The sequence below is a fragment of the Camarhynchus parvulus genome, chromosome 3, assembly GCF_901933205.1.
Source record: "Camarhynchus parvulus chromosome 3, STF_HiC, whole genome shotgun sequence".
In the NCBI taxonomy this organism is placed as follows: Eukaryota; Metazoa; Chordata; class Aves; order Passeriformes; family Thraupidae; genus Camarhynchus; species Camarhynchus parvulus.
The window spans coordinates 86,252,238-86,273,634 of record NC_044573.1 but is presented as its reverse complement, the minus strand read 5'-3'; the positions used below and the strand labels follow the sequence as shown (position 1 = coordinate 86,273,634).

The window sequence follows — 21,397 nt, the reverse complement described above, 5'->3', positions numbered from 1 at the left end:
AAAATCCGAGGATCAGCTCCCTGCCCCTTCCCTTTGCTGCCGATGGTGAGAACGGCCCGGCGCTGGGATCTGCTAGTTCGCCACGAGATGGTGGTAGAGGCAAGCGCTGGGCTGGAGCTGCCTTCGAGCGCTCGCTGCCCTTCCCTCCCGAGCCGGTCTCCCTTCCCTTCCCTTCCCTTCCCTTCCCTTCCCTTCCCTTCCCTTCCCTTCCCTTCCCTTCCCTTCCCTTCCCTTCCCTTCCCTTCCCTTCCCTTCCCTTCCCTTCCCTTCCCTTCCCTTCCCTTCCCTTCCCTTCCCTTCCCTTCCCTTCCCTTCCCTTCCCTGCCGTACCCCATCTCTCTGGGCACCCACAAATACCGGCAGCACACACTGCTCTCAATTAGCGCTTAATTGTCTCCCTTGCTGCCTTCTTTACCTTTTGGAGTTACAGTGCCTGCCCTGCATCTTGGGACCTGCCCTCCCTGTTGGCCGCATTCCCAGCGCTGCCAGCTCTCCCTGCTGCGGGAGCCAGGCCTGGCTCCAGGGGCCGCTCCCAGCCGAGCTTCCCCCGCGCGGGTCACGGCGCGCAGGGAAGGAGCGGGGCCGGCTCTCGGCAGTGGCTGCGCCCGGGGCTTGTTTGGGCAAAGCAGGATTATCTGCCAAGGGCAGGTGGGATGAGTCCGACACAGCCCGGGCTCCCCAGCGTTCTGGCACAGGGCTCCTGAGGGAACACCTGTCCTACAGAAAGTGCCTTCCTAATATGCATGGGCTACCTTAGAGTAGCCACTGTGTCACAAAAGCCGTGCGTGCAGGGCAGCTCAGGTTTGACACTTCATTGTAAACCACACAGAAGGATCTGGGATTGACTTCACTGCCACGAAAACCAGCGTGTCCCTTTTGTGTTTGTAACTTAATGTGGGAAAACGCTAGATAAGGGAAAGGAAAAGCTACCAGTCCTCATGCCCAAACACCCCGGCATTCCCTGTGTGCTGGTGTGCTTGCTGTGGGCACAGTCCCGGAGCGTGCATGGCATCAGCATGGCATGCTGCTAGATAATCCCTGCCCCCTGACAGCTCTAGTCCCCTGGTTTACAAGCTGGCATAGCTCTCTGGTCTTCTTGTGTAGCCCAATATAAGAGTTTCTCCCAGGATTGGAATTAGGTGTGAAATGTTTCAAAAGGCTGAGCTAGCCTATGTCACTGCAGGAGTACTGGGGATGGGAAGTAGGATAAGATGGGGCATTCAGCCCCAGGCTCCTGCTTCCAACAGAGACTGAGCTTGCAGGGATGGAGTGTCACCCATCGTGACTGTGGCTTGCTGAGAGGACAGGTGAGTTTGAGTTCATTTGAGGTCATTTTCAGGGAAAAAAGTAGTTGGTACCCCAGTGCTCCAGTTTGGTGAGTGATGACAGCAGAAGTAAAAAGGCAAAATACACAGAGGACAGAGCCTCTGGACTGTGGTAGCCGAGTGCCTTGGAGTGGATATGAGCAAGGGGAGGCTTGTGTCAGACAATGTGTAAGACAGCATCCACACTGCATGTGTCAGCTGGGCCCAAATTCTGGGGTTTAATCCAAGATGCTGGCTGAGCTGCTGCTGTTGTGAACAAATTACATCTTAACAAACACTGGACAAGCCTCTTGGCTCATACTTGCCTCTTCACCGAGATCTCTGCTGCTTGTCTGAAGCTGCTCCTTGGCTCTGTTCCTGTGCAAACTCAACAGAGTCACTGAGGTGGCAGGTGGTGTAAGAGGAACTCTTGGATCCAGAACAGAGAAGGATATGAGGCTTGGCAGAGTGCTAGGGTCTTACAGCTCTGCTTCTCACAACCAACTCTCACAGCATGAAGATGCAAACTCCAGCTGCACTGGCAGGCCAGCTTGTCTGCAGGGCTAAGGAGGATGCTGAAACTCCCCAGAATGAACCCCATGAGCCTGGACATCCAAGGCATGTGACTATTGCTAACATGTAGTACTGGCATACTGTATGACTGAAGAGCTGTGTGCTGTAGGGTACTCTTCATGACAGGAATCGCTTCTCTTTTCAATTAAAACCTGCATTCTTTCCTTCAGCCTCAAATCTCATGTTTCTAATGCATTTCACAATCAAATTGTCAAAATTCTTTGAGGCAGAAGTTAGTAATATCAGCCAGCCAGTTTCGTTACAGCAACACTGACCCCACCTGGGTGGCAGGACTGATTCCAAGCACTTGAGACACATCAGTGCTGGATGATAAAGGTACATTCAGGAACAGTGTTAGAAACTGATACCCAGTGAAAAAAACACAGTATTTGCTTACACGAGGAAACAAAACACTTAGATATTCTGCACAGCACTTAGCTACTCTCTGCTTCAGCCCTTTGGTTTAGTTAAACCTCATTTTTATAGCCAATCTTCCTAGGCATATTACTGGGTTTGGCTCAAGTAGCCAAACTTCATTACATGGAAAGCAAATCTGAGATATGTGCAGCCATAAAATGGATTCACTGAAGACATCAAGTTAAAAACAAAGACTGATCCAAACCACAACCAATCCCACATCGATCCTTGAGTCCAAATTTTCTCAGAGTTTGAGGGAGGGAAAGATGCAAGCTACATGGATGGCTGATAGTGCAACCCAAGTTTTGGACTGCCCAATGCATGTTGCCTTTTCAATCCTGGGATTATTTATCATTTATATATATATATATTTATTATTTCTTACTTTTGCCCAATTAGCAAATATTTAGCCACACTTTGCTTGCCAGGTGTGTGGTGAAGGCCGTGTTTTCTTCAAAGTTTCAGCCAAAATAGTTCACGTTTCTGAGAGCACCTTCTTTTCTTAACCTAATCATGGCCAGATTGAAGCCAAACAAAAACCCACTTTCCCCTCCCAGTACTCTGGAAATCCTTGAAAAGCAGTGGTGCTTTTTTTCTTATTGGAAGAGGGACTTGGAACTGGACAAAATTTAACCTTGCTGTTGAGATGGACTTTTTATACTCTCAGTGAAAATTTGGCCAATTCATAGAGATTTGGATAAAACCCAAGCCAGCTGCAGTTCACATGTGCTTGCCAGAGGCCAGCCAGAGATTGCAGGATTTGTTCTTTAGTGAGTTCATGAGCATGGGACATGCTCCAGGACTTGGAGTGGGACTTCCCTAGAACTTTCAATTCCTAACTGCTTCAAGCCAAAGCAGCTTTAAATACAGATACTTGAAAGTGCAGATTTTCAGGTTGGTTTTTTTAACTGTTTGTTTCCAGTCTACATGAAGGACATCAGTGGAACTACATTCAGTGGAGGTAAGACATGCAAGAGGGGATAATTTGGAAAAGTAGACTTGGAACAGACAAAGGGAATCCTGGCAGAGAACTGGAGGAACCTGAAGTCTGTGAACACTGAGGTGGGAATCAGGAGAGGAGACTAAAGCACAACAAAGCATGGAGGCAACTGGAAAGTGGTGTGTGGGAAAAGGATGTGAAGGATTTCACTTTGGCCTCTTTGCATGTTATTCTGAGCTCTTTTAAGAACACTTGAGCTCACTCAGATGGTCTTCCCACCCATTACTGACTCCTTAGTAAATAAACCTGGCTATGAAGACAGAATCATGCATTTCTTTCTGATACTGTCATGGTGAATATTATAAAAAAGTGCCAAAACTTCACAAAATAAAGCATTTGTTGAACACCTCTAGAATGCAAGGAAGAGCACTGCCATCATATTACAAACGGAAAACCACAGCCTAGAAGTATTTCTGATTATTCAATCCAAGAAGTGCATTGTACCAGGTATAGTGATGTGTACATGTTCTTTATGTGTTGCCTTCTCCAGCAGCTGCAAGTCCTAAATTCTTCTGCAAACTAATTTAATGTAGGTCAGGCACCTAAGGAACAAGGGAAGCTTATAACTGCATGTGGAAAGATTCGACCTGAGCTGAGAAAGAAGAGAGGGATGAGAACCTGCAGCCTGGCAGACCTTTATTCCATTATTCTGTGGCATCATTTGATCCCAAAATTGCTCCAAACTTGGAGGGTTCAGGACTACTCCTTCCTTTCCAGGATGTCATATAATTTGTAGAGGACTTTTTTTTCTTAAACTTCAAATTTGTTATACTATTGAAAAGGGAATATGAAGTCTCTGTTTACTTCAGCTGAGCCTGGTGTGGCATGTGCTGTAATGCCTGTGGTGTTTCCAGTGCCCACCCTTGTGCTGAGACTCACTCTTCAAACAGGCACGTACTTGTCTCACTGTGGCTGCAGCTCCGTGTTGGCCTGAGTTCCCATTCCTGGCTTCTGCAGGGCTAACTGATGGGCTGCCCGGGCTGTATTGCAGTGCCCCATCCTTGGTGATGGGACATGTCCCAGTTCACACCTCTGCTTTCATACCGTGTTTGTGCCGCCAAGAATGATTGTTAGTTTTAAACAGGCTCTGAAAGCAGCAGCCAGCATTCCAAAGGGATACACAGGATGAGTTAGTGACAGCAGCCACTTGGCATTTCCAACCCTGCAGTGCAAAAGGGGATGTGTTCTAAGAGAGACTTCTTGAATCTCTTGTGATTTTGTCAGGAATACAATTGAAAGTATCAGGATACGTACGCACAATCTCTTATTACTGTTTAAACTTAGAAAACAATACCATATCCTGTGCCAACAGAACTACTATTATTTGTCAGCTCTTTGGAATACCTTTCCTTTTCTGGACAATAAAATCACCATTTCTCCAGCTTCCAGAGAACTTCTATTTCTCTGTCTTTAAACAGCTCTGTGAACCAGGTTATTCACCTATGACTACAACCATGTCCTAGCTACAAGTGTGGGATTCTCGAAAGAAGTATTTCTGCATTTTGATTTATCTCCCCTGGCTATAAAAACAGTGTGTGTTTTTAAAGTCTTTTTAACATCTCTTAGTATGTGACCATACTAATGCAATCCTTTGTGATAAACAGGAATTTATTAAAGCATCCTGATGTCAAACCAACTTTTTTTATACCTCGTGAGACAAAAAGTGAAGACTTCATAGTTTATAGAAGCCAAAAAATACTCATAGATTATACAGATTAAAAATTTTATAGCCTGTTTATCATGAAAGACTTTAAAAGGCTTGGGTGCAAACTAGCATAAAGACAATGCCATTTTCTGGATCTATAGTGTTTCTGCTAAAAGTGCAATAGGACACTATAGGAGATGCAAATGCCTGCTAAACCGTGACAGCCTTAAGCAGTGACTGTAATGCATACAGCATGAAAAGCAATTTAACTTAATACCTCCAGTTCAGGTTTCAGCCTTGAGAAATCTGCATGTTCTTCTATTTGTGCTTAATGATGTTGTACAGCATTTGATACTTTCTGGGATCATTACAGTGTCAACTCTCCCATCTTGGCCAACTGGAAATTAAATTCTGTTTTCCTTGTAGTCCCAACTGGATGAAATAGTTGCAGAGCTGAATAAAGCCAGGGTCTGGTTATATCCAGAAATTCAAAACTGCTTTGGCAATTTCAGCCTTTGTGAGTGTCCCTGAAGAAGACGGGGGAGGAGGGTCTTGGTGTGGAGCGTGGGACCCAACAAGTGTAGTGGTGACAAGATCTGCTGGTGCCCATGGTGCACTGGACTCACTCCTAACATGGAAAGGCACTTCAAAAATATGGCACTTTAGGGTGGAACCCTTCCCCTATTCCTTTCTCTGTAACCTCTGCCTGCAGACTGGTGTGAGCCATGGACCATCTCTGGTTCCACCTTGTTCCTAGGGCAGTTCAGAAATGCCCTAGGACCAAAGCTGAGTGCAGACATCCATGTACCCAGCCAATGCCTTTGGCATCAGGCAGTCATGCTGGTCTTATAAATCTTCAAATCTTTTCCAACCTAGCCAGATGAAAAGCAGCACTGGGAACTCCCTGAGGGCATGGAATGGTGGGAAAAGTAAAATATCTCTGGTCTTTCTCAGGCCAGGAGTTGTTGAGGCTGTATCTCCTATTTCGCATCCCAGTGACTGGGCTTTGATGCCCTAAAGTAGGCATAACTCTGCAACTCATTGCTCATCCGTGCTTCAAAGCAGCAATGAAGCCCAGCCCACCCTACAGAGAGAACACCACATCCTGGATGCTTTGCCAACAAGCCAAGTGGGTTTTAGGACCTATCACTCTGAAACTGGTTGTTCTGGCAGCCCATGGTGATACCTCTCACAGGCTGTGATGGTGGGACTGGGATCTGAGGCCCTGTTTTCTGCAGAGGTTTTGTGGGGAGCCCAGCAGTTCTGACGAGCAGCTCTGTCACTGCACAGCCAGAAAACTGGCAGCAACTTCTGCCCCTGAACATCTGCATCCTCTCTAGGTTCTCTGGGCCTGTCAGGCAAACAGGTTGAAATGGCTCTGGTTCGAATTAGTCACACAGGGAATACAAACAAAGGCATCAAAATGTCCTTCGAAAACAGAGTTCCCACAGAAGATAAAAGGCTATGGAATAGTTTGTACAAGCCTAACTAATGGAGCTTTCACATCACAAATATGACCCAGGAACAAGTCACTGTTTTTCAGGGCATTGCCTGGCCTTTGCTTTTACTCAAAGCCAAGCCAAGTGCCAGTCAGTGAAGGAGCGGGCTCTGGCACAGGCAGGAGGGAGGGAGATCCATCTCAGATGTCCAGTATAGACTTCACAGAGTAGTTTGGTTGGAAGGGACCTTAAAGACCATCTAGTCCCAAGCCACCTGCCACGGGCAGGGACATGTTCCACTAGCCCAAGTGGCTCAGAGCTCAACAGCCCTCTTTCAACAGCAACATCTCCTTCCAGCCCAACAGCAACAGACCCCTGCCTTTCCACTGGCATCTGCCCACCACATGCCAGTCCTCTAAAGGACAACATATTAGAAGGACGTGGGTGGCAGTGGTCAGTCAGTAGTTTATCAGGCTGAAAACAAATAGGGAAATTCTTCAGTTCCAGAAGAATGAAGGAAACCCAAGATTTGCATCAGTCTGAAAAGTATTGAAGGACTCATTAGAAAAAAGGGACTGCAGTCAGCCCAGAGTAAGGCTGCAGATCTGGGACTGAAACTGGACAGGTGGGAGAAATATTCACCATGCTGACAAGGAAACTGGTCCTCACACAGGAAACAAATTTTCCCTGGAATCAGTCAGATGTGGTCATGCCTGACTAGAGCTGATGTTTCTAATATTAGTTTCAGATTATTGTTGCTTTTCCTTCTCTGAACATGCTGTGTTTTGCTTGTGTGACTTTTGCTATTATACAAACTAAAGTAACAATTTCTTTTGTCTTATGCTCAGCAAATTGGGCAGCACACGTCACTGGGACCACAGAGCTCCAAACTGATGAGACAGGCATGAAAATGACAACAATTGTGTTTGCTCCAAGCCCAGCCACCAGAGCCACTGTGCTAAAAAGTGACCTAGAATTGCAGGTTAGGACCAAACCCTGGTTCCCATATTTAGAATGGAAAAGCATTTATAAAGCAGGTGCCAAGATCTTAAACCTGTTAGCTGGTTTTCTATTGCATATTTGAAATTTCTGTCATTAAATGTTTTTTTATTTGGAGGTGGGCATGGGAAAAGTATCTTTTTTCACTTTTAACACTAAGCCAAAAATCCCAAACCTTCTCATGGTCCTCTTCATTATCCAAACACAAAATAGTTACCTCTCTCTCCCTTGAAGTAAGTATAAACATTCTCTGCAAGCTAAAATGCCAAAACAATCAGGGCCAACTTTTAAGTACTAAAAGAAGTTTTACAGGTATGCTACATTTGACTGAAAGGAGAAAAAACAAGTATTACAGCAAAATGCTTCAGAGGAGTTAGCAAAGGACTGCATCTGGGTGGAGCCCTCGTGTCCTCCCTCAGTCATTTCTTCACTCCAGTATCATGCAATGTTGTCACTTAACTTTTTGTGCTCTCCATCACATAAGCTAATGCTTGCTCAGCCCAATTCCTTCCCCATAAGTAAACACAAGGATGCCATTGTAGAACTAACATTTAGTGGTCTTGCAAGTTTTACACACAGCTTGTGCATATGAACAGAGTGGTACTTGTGGGAGGGAAACAGCTCTTATCAGAGCCACTGATACAGCTAGCAAAGGCAGTTTTTGAACATAAAGGTCCTTCTGAGATTTAACACATCACTACAACTTTGGTGGCATTGCTACCAAGATATGCTTCAGGTATTTGTTTGCAGTACTTCTTCCCTGCCCCTGGGTCTGTCCACCCTCTGCCAGTGCTGTCAGGCCAGGGCCTGTTGCCACTGAGGCCAATTCCTGGGCAGAAGCTGGTCCTACACACTAATGAACATCATTAATGAGCAGCAAATGGTGCACGTGCTCAAGGACAAAAAGCTATTGCCACTCGACTGACCTGGTGGTGTGTTGCATTGGAACAAGCACAGATCAATTCCAACACATTTCTGGCTGCATGGGAAAAAAGACAAAGTTGTTTTCTTTCAGTTGACTGCTTCTCACACAAGTCCTTCCATTGGGGACTTAAAACCACACTTGTAGCCTTTGTTTAAACAGCTCCGAATTACAAACATGAAAGTGCAGAAAAAATTGAACAAGCAGACAGGACAGAAAAGTTGAATGAGCATTGGCTCTTCTTATTTTAATGAAGAAATATTTCAAGTTAATATCAGTGCATATTTAGAAATAGCATGTGATACTCCCAATGCCAAATACATCAGCAAATTACAGTTTCAAAACTTTATAAATTAATGGCAAGGAAAAAAAAGATTAACATAGAGAATAAGGTTCAAAATAAACATCCTGTTTGTTTGCTGCACTGTGTCAATTATATTCCTGGTACTTAAACAGCAAGAGAGATCCAATATTTCATGTAATTAGGCTCTCCAAAATAGCAGTTATTTTCCTACAAATGAATTAAGCATTTTGCATTTATTTTTGATGTATAATTAAATGTTATTCTTAGCTGTTACAAAGAAATTTAGCCATGTCAGAATAAAATTTCATTCCATGACTGAAAAAACTCACACTAACATAGGAACGTTGCCTTCTCATTATACCCACTGGTAACAGTCAGCTGAGAATAGGAAGAACTACATGTAAGCACATTTGGCTGTTACATAAAATGGCTTTTTTTTTTTTTTTGTTTCACAGCCTCATAACAATACTGTTTTTCAACATTGTTCCCAGTCATTGTTTTTAAAATGGTTCATCAACATATCCTGAATCAATCACCGATATAAATAACTCCAGTGACAAAATCCATTATGGAAGGACACAGAACTGCAAACTGAAAGTTGTACTGAATGATTTTAAGGTGGAACTGTAATTCCTCTGTAATACTCTGTTGAAAACAAAAACAAAAACAACCCCACACAGTAAAACCTTTAATTAACTGGCAATGGTGGAATCTGAAAAACTGAGATATAATTTTAAGAGATGTTTAACTCACAATGGACTCTAAAGCAAGACAAATCGTACTGAAGCTAGAAAAAGATGCACATTTAAAGCTTGCAAGTGTGATATAAAAATATTCTCTAGTTTTTTAATTTTGATACAGGAGTCCAATTCCCTAATGGAAGAAGATAAAATACATCTTCTTTCCTACCCCATTGCTGTATATATAGACTGTTCCCTAGAATCAGAAAATGGCTTTCCCCAACAACGTTACCAGCCTTGGGAATCTCAGACTTTCATAGAGTTTGTTGATTTTGCTTTTTAAAGTATATTTTCAAGCAGGTGAAATACTGATAGGATATGCATTTCATTGATTATTATCTACTGTGCAAACCATATATATCAACCCATAATTTCAACCTAAGTGCAGTCTGCATGGCCTAGAATGACTTAAGAATCTAGTGGGATACTACAGCACAGAGATGACTGCCAGCCTATGGAACACCAGGCTAGATCAGGTTAGTGGGAAAGGCACACGCTCCAGATTTACCAGGAACACTTGAAGGTTCCTTGTTACAGTGATTCCGTGCATTTCTCAAACAACAAGGTTTGCTTCCAGAAAATCGTGAGGTAACAGGAAACTTCTGCTTATGGCACATACATGTGGAGGAGGAGTGTGAGCTCAGCTGAATGCTCGAGGTGAGAGGGGTAATGCAGACACAAGGGAGGCTACAAGGGTTCTGGCCAGAAACAAAAACTTCACATTTCCTTACACCGCACACATTCCTTTTATGCACAAATGCGAGGTGCGCAAAATAAGCTGTTTGCTCGGTACCATTTAATGTTTTGCATATGTAAAATAATCACCTAATACTGCAATATAATCAAAAGTCATGCACTAGATAAACAGAGCTTCTTCCCCATGAACAGTAGTTCTCAGGAACATTTTATTCTGCTTCTGATAACATCTCATGATTTGCCAGCTTACACAGTCCCTTTTAAAGAACACAGTATTTAGTGAAAACTGAAGAGTAAAGAAAAAAAAAGGAAAATTTTGATTTTAGTTGCGATACAGCTGGGATAGATGCAACTGAGCTGCTATAATGCACCAAAGAGTAACAAAAATTCAACATGAATATCAGAAGAATAAATATATACCCTAAATTAATCTCTGTAAATACATTCACAGGTCCACATAAGACACCCTTATGCATAACTCATACTTTTTCAAATCTGCAGAGAGATAGATGTTAGTTCATGGGGAAAGCAATTTATCATATGACTCGGTTTATCTGTCATTATTCCAGCAAAAATCAGTAGCAAATTTGAAAATCTACATTTATTTTCCCCAGACCAACCACACAGAGGCTTAAGTCACAAAATCTATTATTTCCAATATTCGATCAATAAGGCTTTATTTACACTTTTTTTCTATAAAGTCAGGAAAAAATTTGGTGTAATGTGCAAGAAAAGACTGCACATTTCACTGATTGGAGACTAACATCTGCTTATGGTTTAATGCTAACCCACAGGCAGCCAATTAAAGTTCCATATATCCATGTTTTTACATATAGTTTCCTTCCTGATTCTGTCAGAAGCATACTAGCAGTCAGGCCACCTAAAAACAGCAAAGATGGCAAAGTTTTCTTGAGGCTTAGTTTGGAATGAACACTTTTTCCAGGGAACTTATTTCTTCTTTTAGAATCCTTTGCATCATAAAATTCTATTAGTAACCTATAAGCAGAGAAAAAGGAGATGGTCAGACAGTAAGACATATTAAGCAAACTTACTTTCATCCAGTAACTGCTTCCAACCAAACAGTTTTAGTAAATTATCTCATAATATGTATCAGCTCCTCTGTAACAAGTTTGACCAATGAGTACACCTTACAAATATGATGCATGTCAAAATACTCAACCTGAACCCTTGGAAGCATTAAGGCCATATTTTTCTTGTGGACCAACTGCAACAGTGAATATAAAAGTTGACAAGAATTGATTTCATTCAGCATTTAGCAAAAAAGTCCAGAGTACTGTACAATATTGTATGACAAAACAATACACTGAGCACCAAAGGAGGAGGAAGAAGAAGTATCTGCATAAAATAAATTAATAAATAATAAGGACACCCAATACACTGAATATATTGGACGCTAAACATGCAAGAGTAAGATGCTGCATTACTGGCTTAGTAGTAACCTTTTTCCTCCTAGTTTTAAAAAACAGTAATAAATGGGTCTGGAAATTCTGAGGTTTTGTTTTAACTATCTCTAAATTTGCCTGACAGACTATTTGGTCCCAGGAAAGATGTTCCAGTGAACAGGACCTTACAATGACACATGGATGATTCCATTTTGTTCACTTTCACTAGATAACTAAAGGGACAGACATTGGACAGCCTTTTATTTTATGTATCAGCTCCTTGTCTATTTAAATTAAATTCAGAGTTTCTATTTTTCAAAAGTAGTGATCCTAAATGTCTAAGACATTTTAGTAACAATGTCATGTTTACAGATAGTCATGTTAACTTCTATATGAATTCAAAGTTCTCAGGAGAAATGAATTCATTTTTTACTTCCATGGAGTGTGAGACTGGCAGAACAATATTAAAGAACGAGGGAAATTTCTGTCTCACTCAAAGTATTCAGGCTTTTAGAAAGTAAACAGATTCACTTCCCTTAAGCAAGACTTCAGATCTGGCAAATTAAACCATCATCTCTCAAAGAATACTTAAATCCTACATTTAGACACTAAGTCCTTCTGGAGAACAAGGTCCCCCAGGATCTGCTGCATATACTCACTAGTGACCTTATCTGGAGATGCTGGAGGAAGCCAGGCACTTAACTTCTGCCACAATTCAAAAATGGACAAATGAAACTTCTACTTCACCTTGTTTCCCCAGTGAAGGTAGGAATTTTGGGGTTAACTGTGTTTTTATCCAGTCGCTGTCTGGATGAAAGATTTGTAAACAATTTTGGCAGAAGAGATTAGATCAAGACCTGCCCCTCTATCACTCCAACTTAACACTGATTACAAGGACAGAATCACACTGCTTTTTCTTGCTTGCCTACCACAGGCATCTTACATTCCTGCACAGGACTTAACTACGAGAAGATGAATGGAGAGTATTCAGATGAATGAGTCTTGCCTGGAACATGGACTCACACTTCTTCAATCTAAAGAAGGACAAAATCTGAGGAATCCCAACCTCCTGAGCAAAAGGTTTAACCACAAGGTCATATTATATTGTATTATAATACATTAACAGGAGTACCAACATCACTCCTTTTCAGAGAGCCCTATAGCAGGCACCACTTGGAACACAGAAATCATGGGTATATTTATTAATATAAAAGCAATAAGACAGAGTCTTGAAACAGAAAATTCTATGTATTTCTACTCACTTATCCTTTATTTCAAAACGCTCATGAAGCCACCTTCTCATATACATCTGCTCTTCTGGAATGTCCTTCAGATCAATTCGGTCAATGAAAATATGAACTCTTGGGCATTCCTTACAAAGAAACTCTAAGAAGAGAGCAAAACAACATAACTGAGTTACAAAAACACTGAGTTATAAATACACCAAAAAAAATCTGACTGTAAGTGCCTTGGAAGCCTAACTTCAGTGCTCAAAAACCTTCCCTCCTTATGTTTGGATCCTGAGCACTTCACTGAACTTAGAAACCATCTGGACTCACACTTGAAATGGTGGGCCACTATTATGTACAACATGGAGGAATTGTCCAAATATGCACCTTGTTAACTGTAAAAGGCTGTGCTTGAAAATATTACCCTCTACTTTAGCAGCAATCTACTCACTCAATAGTGTCGGATGCAGTAACTTTGATGCCATAAATCCTGCAATTTTCTTTAAAGTTAGTAATCCTCCTTGCTTGTTTAAAATCTAAATTTTGTTTGCTGCTGAATGACAAAATTGGAACTATAGTGATTTCCCAAAGCATCTCCAAGAGAAAATATGCTTCACTTTAAGCAATAACCTGTAATTAAAAAGTGTAATAGGATAAAAGACTTAGAACAAAATGCTGCTTTCTATTTTGTATCCCTTTTTTTTTTTTTCTGTCTCACAGAGCTCGAGACAGCCCTATTGCAAACTGCCTCCCCCCTGCTCCCAAATGCCATTTCCTCAATTTATCCCTAGACAAACTTACCAAGCAAGCATTAAGGACAAACAAAACTGCATTACTCAAATGGCCTTGTGGGATTTCTTACAACTAACAAGTGGTAAAAATACTGGGCATGATTACTGTAATAAACTGCATGTTGTAAATGTGAAATCCTGCACAGTGTGTATTGGTAACCATTCACATTTATCAGTAGCAAGGAGTATGGCAGTAACCACAGTATCCCTGGACAGAGATTTGCATGATGTGAGGATAGAAGTCCTCAGAAATTTGGATAGTAATCCTATTTTGAAAAGAGACCAGAAGTGCCTTCCTACAATACATACAGGCAACAAATGTAACACAGACTGGGTGGTCCCTTTAAGTTGTTGACATTTTTCGGACAGCAGTGCAGATGCACAGAAGACTTTGACCCGTAACTGTAAGGGGTATCTGGAGGAATGAATCTGCAAATAAATTGTTACAGCATGTACATCTTTATTGTTGTCTGCCAAAGCAGATATCTCCCATTTGTTTTTCATCTTTACAGGATTATTGATTTGTAAGGACTCTGCTGTAAAAACAGTCCTTATCACATACTAGAAATTGCTTTAAGGAATTTTAAAAGCCTGTTCATGCAAATGTGTGTGTGTACTTGCAGAGGGGGAGGGAAGGAGAAGAGATAAAGAGATCCCTAAGGTCTTGAGGTGCTTGGATGCAGAAATCTGTAAGGTGCTGTGTGGTTGTGTCCGGATGTCATGCACAGAGCCCACAGCGTAAAGGGAGAACACGGCCCCGCAGCATCAGCTGGGGAGCTGGATGAGGGCTCCATCCAGGCACGAGTCTATCTCTTGGCCATGGAGCAGCAAACACAGCTCTTGCCAAGAGGCTTCTGGTAGAACCTTCTCCTAGCTATTAGATGGCAGTTAAGTATATAAGATGGCAAGTTAAGGACCTGGAGTCTGGAATGATGGTACATGTAGACATTTCCTTCAGATTTATGTGCAGTGCTTTTACTAACCACAAAGAAATCGATATTGTCTAAAAGAAATTTTTTTCTCTTGCTTTAATGTGAAGAAGGGATTTTGCAGGACTGTTTCTCTAAAGATACTATCCAGGCCACTACATGAAGGTCAGTGACTATATGGGCACCTAAAAGCATTCTATTAATATCTTAAAATGACAGATGTATTATCAATGTCTTAAATGCTTATAATGTTCATGATGTACAAATCCTCTTTTGAGTGGCATTACCTATTAAGTGGAACATTCTAACCATATGCAAAACTATCTAGAAAACAAATGCTTGGAAGCCAGATGATCTGGTCTTTTCAGAAAAAGTAATAGGCTCCTATATAAAGCATCTATGGTATGCATATTCAGTTAGAGCTGAAGATTGAGCTTCAAAAGATACTGAAAACATTCTGTGCATTGTATAGTGTATGTTTCTTTTGCTTCATAGCACATGGGCTGTTCTGCATAGGAACAAATAAGTCCTTACTGATGTTACTTATAACTGTTATAAATTATTAAGGAAAATGATAAACCAATCAAAACTCAAGACATAAGTATTTAAAAAGGAACATCTTCCCCCACCAAAGCTGAAGTGCAGCAATTCTATAATTCTACTTAGAGAACAAAATCCCCTCCTCAAATACCTGAGTGTTGCTGCTGGCTTTCCCCCTCCAGCCCAAGTTCCAATGCAAGCTGATTCTTACCAGTTCCCACCCTGGTCTTCTTCAACCACTCTAAATTGAATCCCCATATGTGAAGGTCCTAAACTTTGTCACTATTTCCCACCTTTTATGAATCCCACTGCTTTTTCCAACAACTTCACCTTCCCTTTTGAGTTTGACTTAGTTCAGCCTCACTCAGGGCTGTGTGATCTGTTACTTCAGGTGCTACCCTGGGGAAGGTCATGATTCCCACACATTGATTCAAAGTCCTTTTATCCAAAGCCTGGGTATTCAGGACATCTGCAGATGACACTGTAATGCATGCAGTCAGCCAAGTCAGGTAATCTGACTAGTCTTTAAGTATCCAATTCATGTCAGTGTTTAATGCAACTAACCAATCCACAGTGTTACAGCAATCACATAAGAACACCATTGGATAAGGGGACAACATATTGGAGGTTGATTGTGAGAAGAAACAGCTGGATTTTATCACCACAACCTCCAAAAGTTTGCGGTGGTCCCATGACCCTTAATTTCACATTAGCTTAATTCCCAAAAGACTTATGTAATTAAGCTAAGAAACAAAATCTTATTGAAGCAATTTATTATGCACAAATTACATCCAACTTCAGGGACACTAGCCCTTAAGGCCAACATCTGACAGGCTTTTCAGATTCCTAAACTTGCCAGAATTTGTTATAATTAACAGCAGGAACAAGCAAGCCTGAACTTTCCTTCAAGAGACAAAACAGAAATGCAAATCATACGTTACAAGCATACATTATGTTGGGGATAGCATTCGTCAAGAACCGTGTACAATTTGGGTTAAATGAACACTAAGAACTTTTGTGTGGGAGCCAAATGGACTGGCTTTCGTGTGGGACATAATTTCCTAATAAAACTTTCTATCTGGCTAAATAACAGATACAAGCACAGAATGTTTATAATGCTTCTAGTGACCAAGCACAGCAGAAGGAAGGAATTGAAAATTGTAATAAAGTGGATTAAGCATTTTTTTGTTATTGAGCTGTGACATTGCACTGTATATCCCTCCTTCGGTGAGACAGGATTCGCACTAACACAAGGCTTCAGAGGGGGGACCACTGCGGCACTGGGATTAACAAATGAGGTGCAACAGACTACAGGAAAGAAATCGAATCCAAGGAATTTTTAATTGTAAACCAATATTTGGGGCTCCTGCAAAATTCTACCAGTTCTCAACTGCTCACCTTCAAAAGCCAATTAATTCTCTTTGGAATTACTAGCATTACCAGGGAAACTGAGGAAGGAGAGAAGCTCTGAAGCACGGATTTTTCTGTAACTGAGAAGGGACAAACAACTGGCCTCAGACTACCTTCCCCTTCTGAACCACATAAATTCATTCCACCACTCCAAATTATTTGCCTTGTCCCTTAAGAAAGTTGTGACAGCAGTGTTACACTTAAACAGATATTCAAGTTTTCAATTACTAATGAAGTCTATTTTTATATGCACTTTAAATATGACAGCAATAAGGTAGCTCAGATTTCAACCTCCTACACCGACTCTTCCACTGCAATGTAATTGTTGCCAAAGTCCTTCAAAATTAAGAACGGACAAACTGAGGCCTTCTGTCCACTTTGAGAGCCCTCAAATCTCTCTGTTTTAATAGATTTCAGTAATATTTGTGATAAACTGATAGTGATATCACAGGAAAATGAAATCTGAATAATGTATATTTATTCTAAATAACTAGCATTTCAAATGTGTAAAAATACATCTCTTCAGTAAGAGAACACTGTGTGTTGTGGTTTGTATAGTTTTACAGGCAAAACCAGCAAAGGCATTCCTCTAAACTGTAGATTCTTTCTCCACTTCTTAAACTTGCATTAGTCTGGACTTCAGCATTCAGCTACCAAAGCAGTTTGTAAACTATGTCCTCTTCAAAGAAAGAAATCCCATCTCTCCACTTCCATTTACTTTGTACACCAAATTAACAATCAAACAGCAAAACAAACATAAATTTAAGTGCTGCGTTGTTTCTCGGCTTCATGCTTTCCATCATCCCAAGCTGAGCTGACAGGAAACTATTTCATGACTTGCTCTAACAAAATAAAGCAGCAGTAGAGCAAAGCAGCACTAGACAGGAAAGCAAACATCCTGGGCCAGCGGAGCTTGGTCGCAGGAGTGGCCCTGGGCAGCAGTGGAGGAGCAGCACCTGCGAGTACCTGTGAGTAGTGAGGATGCAGGAAGTGTGGAGGGGATGCTGTGCAGCCCAGACTGAAGCTCACAGCCAGGAAACAAGCCTGCACTTGAGGAATAGAGCTCTCAGGAATGCTGCCAGTACCTTGTGCAAGGACTTACATGCACACAGAGATCAGTGAGCCCCTGCATGCACAAGGGGCACAGTGTATGGAGGGTAAAGCTCAGGGAAAAAAAACCAAAACATCCATGGATGTTTTTAAGTGGGAAATGGGATGCACCTGCATCATTATGAGGCCAAGGTGCTGGCCACGAAAACTGAAAAATCAGAGTCTGTTTCTGCTGGCAGTTGGGCAAGACTGAAAGTCAGAAAAAGCAACCTGTTCAGATGGTTGTAACATGAGGTGGATGTAGCCAAATTCACTGTGGGGGCAGATTCAGAAGTTCCTCTGTACCAACGTGAGGAGCATAAATATGAGGTCATTACAAGAATTACTGGCACCTAGAGATCACTCCTTCCTGTAACACAGGCATCCTGGTGGGCTTGCAGGAGTGGGCAATGTCAGCAGGCTACCAGGAATGACAGAAGAGGATGTACAAGTGAGGGTAGGGTGCTGTGCATGAAAGATTATATGAAGAGTAATAGCTTTATATAATAAGGGGACAAAAGCACAATAAAGTCCTCGTGGATGGAAAATCCAGATTCTACTAGAATATATATAAGATAAATAATACAATTACTTCCAAGTAAGCTTAATTATAGTGAGCAGAAACTGTGAAAGCAGACTGAGACCTGCAAGTTCAGGAATGATAGCAGGAGGCTGAGATTCCAGCTACCTTTATTGAACTGCATTGATACTTCAGCAGGATAAGCAGGGAGAAAAATCCCAAATAAACCCAAACCAAGATGACCCAACCAATTGGACAAAAACATTAGAGAAAAAAAAAAAAATCCTGGAAGAACTAGTAAGTAAGAAAACCCACAAGGAAAGATGCCGTTCCTGGTGTGGTCTTGCTCTGCAACCACAATACAATTAATTTCAGTGCTGTAGAGAAAGAATCCAGCACAGAAATGCAGAATTCTTTGGGGTTGGCCTCTTCTCCCAGGCAACTAGTGACAGGGCAAGGGAAATTGCCTCAAGGCACAACACAGGAAATTCAGGCTGGATGGATATTAGGAAAACCTTCTTCACTGAAAGAGTGGTCATGCATTGGAACAGGCTTGCCCAGGGAAGCAGTGAACTTGTAATCCCTGGAAGTGTTCAAAAAATAAGCAGATATGGCACTTTGTGATAAGGTTTAGAGGGTGTGGGTGCTGTTTGGTTGAAGGTTGAACTTCATGATCTTAGAAGTTTTTTCCAACTTTAATGATTCTATGAATTAAAGGAAGTACACAATGGGAGGGAAGGCAAAGTGTCAAACACCCTAAAATACACAGTCCAAAAGAAGGCAACCTAGAAGCTATTAAAAAACTCACCAAATACCAAACCCCAGAAAAACTTGTAATAGAAGCTTGCATAAAACATGTGTAACACTGCAAAAGGAAAAGTCTGTGTGGGTCTGAAAACCAGCTGTATGACTTTAATGGGAAAATCAAGGAGGCTACCATGATACTCATACCTTCTTCTCCCCTCTGAGAAATGGAAAGCTCGTCCAAATAAGGAAAAAACACAAAATTGCTCATGCCAAATGCAAACATAAACTTAAGAGGACTAAAAATGAACTTGAAAAATGGAAATTTTAACTTTTTTCAGTATATTAAAAGCAATAAATTTGATAAGCCACTGGTAGGACTGCTGGATGACAAAAGTGTGAAGAGCAGCGTTCATGGTCAAGTATAAGCCCATGCAAGAGAAGCTCATATATCTGCTTGCATAATTCTTTCCTGTTGAAAATGTTTGATTCCTACACCCACTGCATTCTTTGTACCAGATCATTCAAAAGAACTAGATCAATAAGTAAACAGACAGAAAATATTAGACTAAATATAAATAAACAAGTCAGATGTCAGGAAATCACCAAGACCAGACAGCATTCATCCAGAAGCTCTCAAATGTGGAATTTAAAAACAAAGATGTGTAACCTATCATCACAAACAGCCACTGTGCCAGAAAAATTCAGAGTTTCCCTTCTACAAACAAGGACTTTAGAGATGATGCTGGGAAATACAGAAATACAGACCAGAGTCTTACATCACTGGGTAAGATAACAGGTCTGTAACAAAATCACTGAGCACACAGATAATCACAGCCTGTTGAAAAAGATTTGGTGGGGATTCTGTAAAGGGAAATCCTGTTGCATCAACTTGCTGGATTTCTACAACAGTGTCAAGGACTAGGTGGATAAAGGGGATTCACTGGTCATGATATTTTTGAATTTTCATAAAGCTTCTGACAGGGTTCCACATTGAAGGGTATTAAAAAAATTAGGCTGCCACAGGATTAGAGGAAATTATGTTTTAAAGACCAAAAGCTGCTTAAAGGAGAGGAAGCAAATGGAAGGCCTTAGGGATGGAAAGGACTTGGCCACTGGGGTCCTCCAGGATCAATGCCAGGATTGGTTTTACTCTGTCTCATGACTGATGAGTTGAAGACGGGAGCAAACTGTGAATGCTCCGGTTTTTCACATCTCTTTCAGAAGACCCTGAGCTCTTCTGGGTAGTCAAATGTTGGCTGAACTACAAAAAGCCCTCAAAGCTGAACAAACAGGGTAAAAATGTGGCAGCCAAGCTTCAGTGTAAACAATCATGGGGAAAAAAAATAAGTGAAACCCTGATGACATGAGGCTTAACTCAGAATTGGTGGTTACAATCTGGGAGTTGCTGACCCTTCCCTAAAATCATCCTCTCAGCAGCAACACCAAATCCCCCAAATAATGGGCAGCTTGAGGAAGGATATCAAGAACAAGGCAAAGAGAGTCACTCTACAGATAAAGATTATGAATCCACATTTTAAATATGGTGTGTAGTTCTGGTCCCTGCATCTGAAGGAGGATGTAGTGGACTCAGAGAAGGCCACAGAAAAGACCAACTAAAACATTTAAGGAGGAAAAGTACCTCCATTACAAAAAAGGAGACATGAAAAAGGCAAATATTCAGTTTGGAGAAGGGAAGCAGAACAAAGGATATGACAGCTCAAAAATTTTATATATATATATAGATATACACATATATATATAAGAAATCCTGAAGATGGAAGATAAGAACTATAGATCTACAAATCCTGAAAATTCAAGGGTAAAAAATCACTTGCCTGTATCTTCCTGAAGATGCTGAGATCTAAAGAATCTTAGAAAATGGTATCTATAGTTTTCTACACTGATATTAACAATGGAGAGCAGCACAGTGTCATTGTAAGTTGTCTTGCTCTTCCAAGGTGGTCTCTGACGAAGACCCACAGTACTTGCACATTATAGCTCACTGAAACAATCTTTGAGTGGCTTTAATCTGTTATTCTAACAGATGCAGTCTGGCCTTTGTACTACTCTGTAACAATATGTGAATATTGTATGTTGGCCGAGTCAGCAAGAGGCTTCCTACAAAAGTGTAACAGTTTTGATCAATAGGCTGCCAGGAACAGAACCTGGATCAGGTTAGGCCTATGGATTACATCTAAAGGGTATCCCACCACTGGTAACTAAAAGTGAGCAAAATCAGGAGATATTTGTGTCTTTCCTGGAACATTTTCAAAGTTTCAGAAGTGAAAAAAAAAATTCAAACTATACAATTAAGAAAAAAAGGCAACAAAAATACAAGAAGTGGACCAGTTCAAAACTATGTTCTCTATAGCAAAAAAACAGGATCTGTTAGGAACTATGCCAGTGCTTTTTGTTGTTTGCATTGATGTTTTTGCCTTTCTTTCAGCGTGTTTTGATAACAGGGAACAGCACCACAGAGTAGAAGGAAAGGATTGTGATGCATAAAACCCCCAAAAATAAACACAGACTCTCAAAGCAGCAACATAGTTTTGGCCAAATCTGACGGTGTGAAGAAGTTAAAGTTGTTTTTGTTATCCTCAGGGTTTAGATACACTTTTGCATAAAGATCAGGAGTTCCTTGAGCCTTTGTAAATAAATGGCTGCTTGGGGAGTGGAATGCTTCCTCTCACATGTGCACGA

At 41.3% G+C, this 21,397-nt stretch overlaps 1 protein-coding gene across 1 annotated transcript in view; it reads right to left on the bottom strand.

The window, feature by feature from the left end:
- Window positions 1–8,514: 8,514 nt before the first annotated feature.
- The window catches only part of AGPAT5 (1-acylglycerol-3-phosphate O-acyltransferase 5), a 54,773-nt gene continuing 41,890 nt past the window's right edge, over window positions 8,515–21,397 (bottom strand). The window contains exons 7-8 of the mRNA XM_030944693.1: window positions 12,705–12,828; window positions 8,515–11,035 (exon numbers count right to left, since the gene is read on the bottom strand). Coding sequence (XP_030800553.1) covers window positions 10,810–11,035; window positions 12,705–12,828 — 350 coding nt within the window. The 3' untranslated portion in view covers window positions 8,515–10,809. The remainder of the gene's footprint in view (window positions 11,036–12,704; window positions 12,829–21,397) is intronic.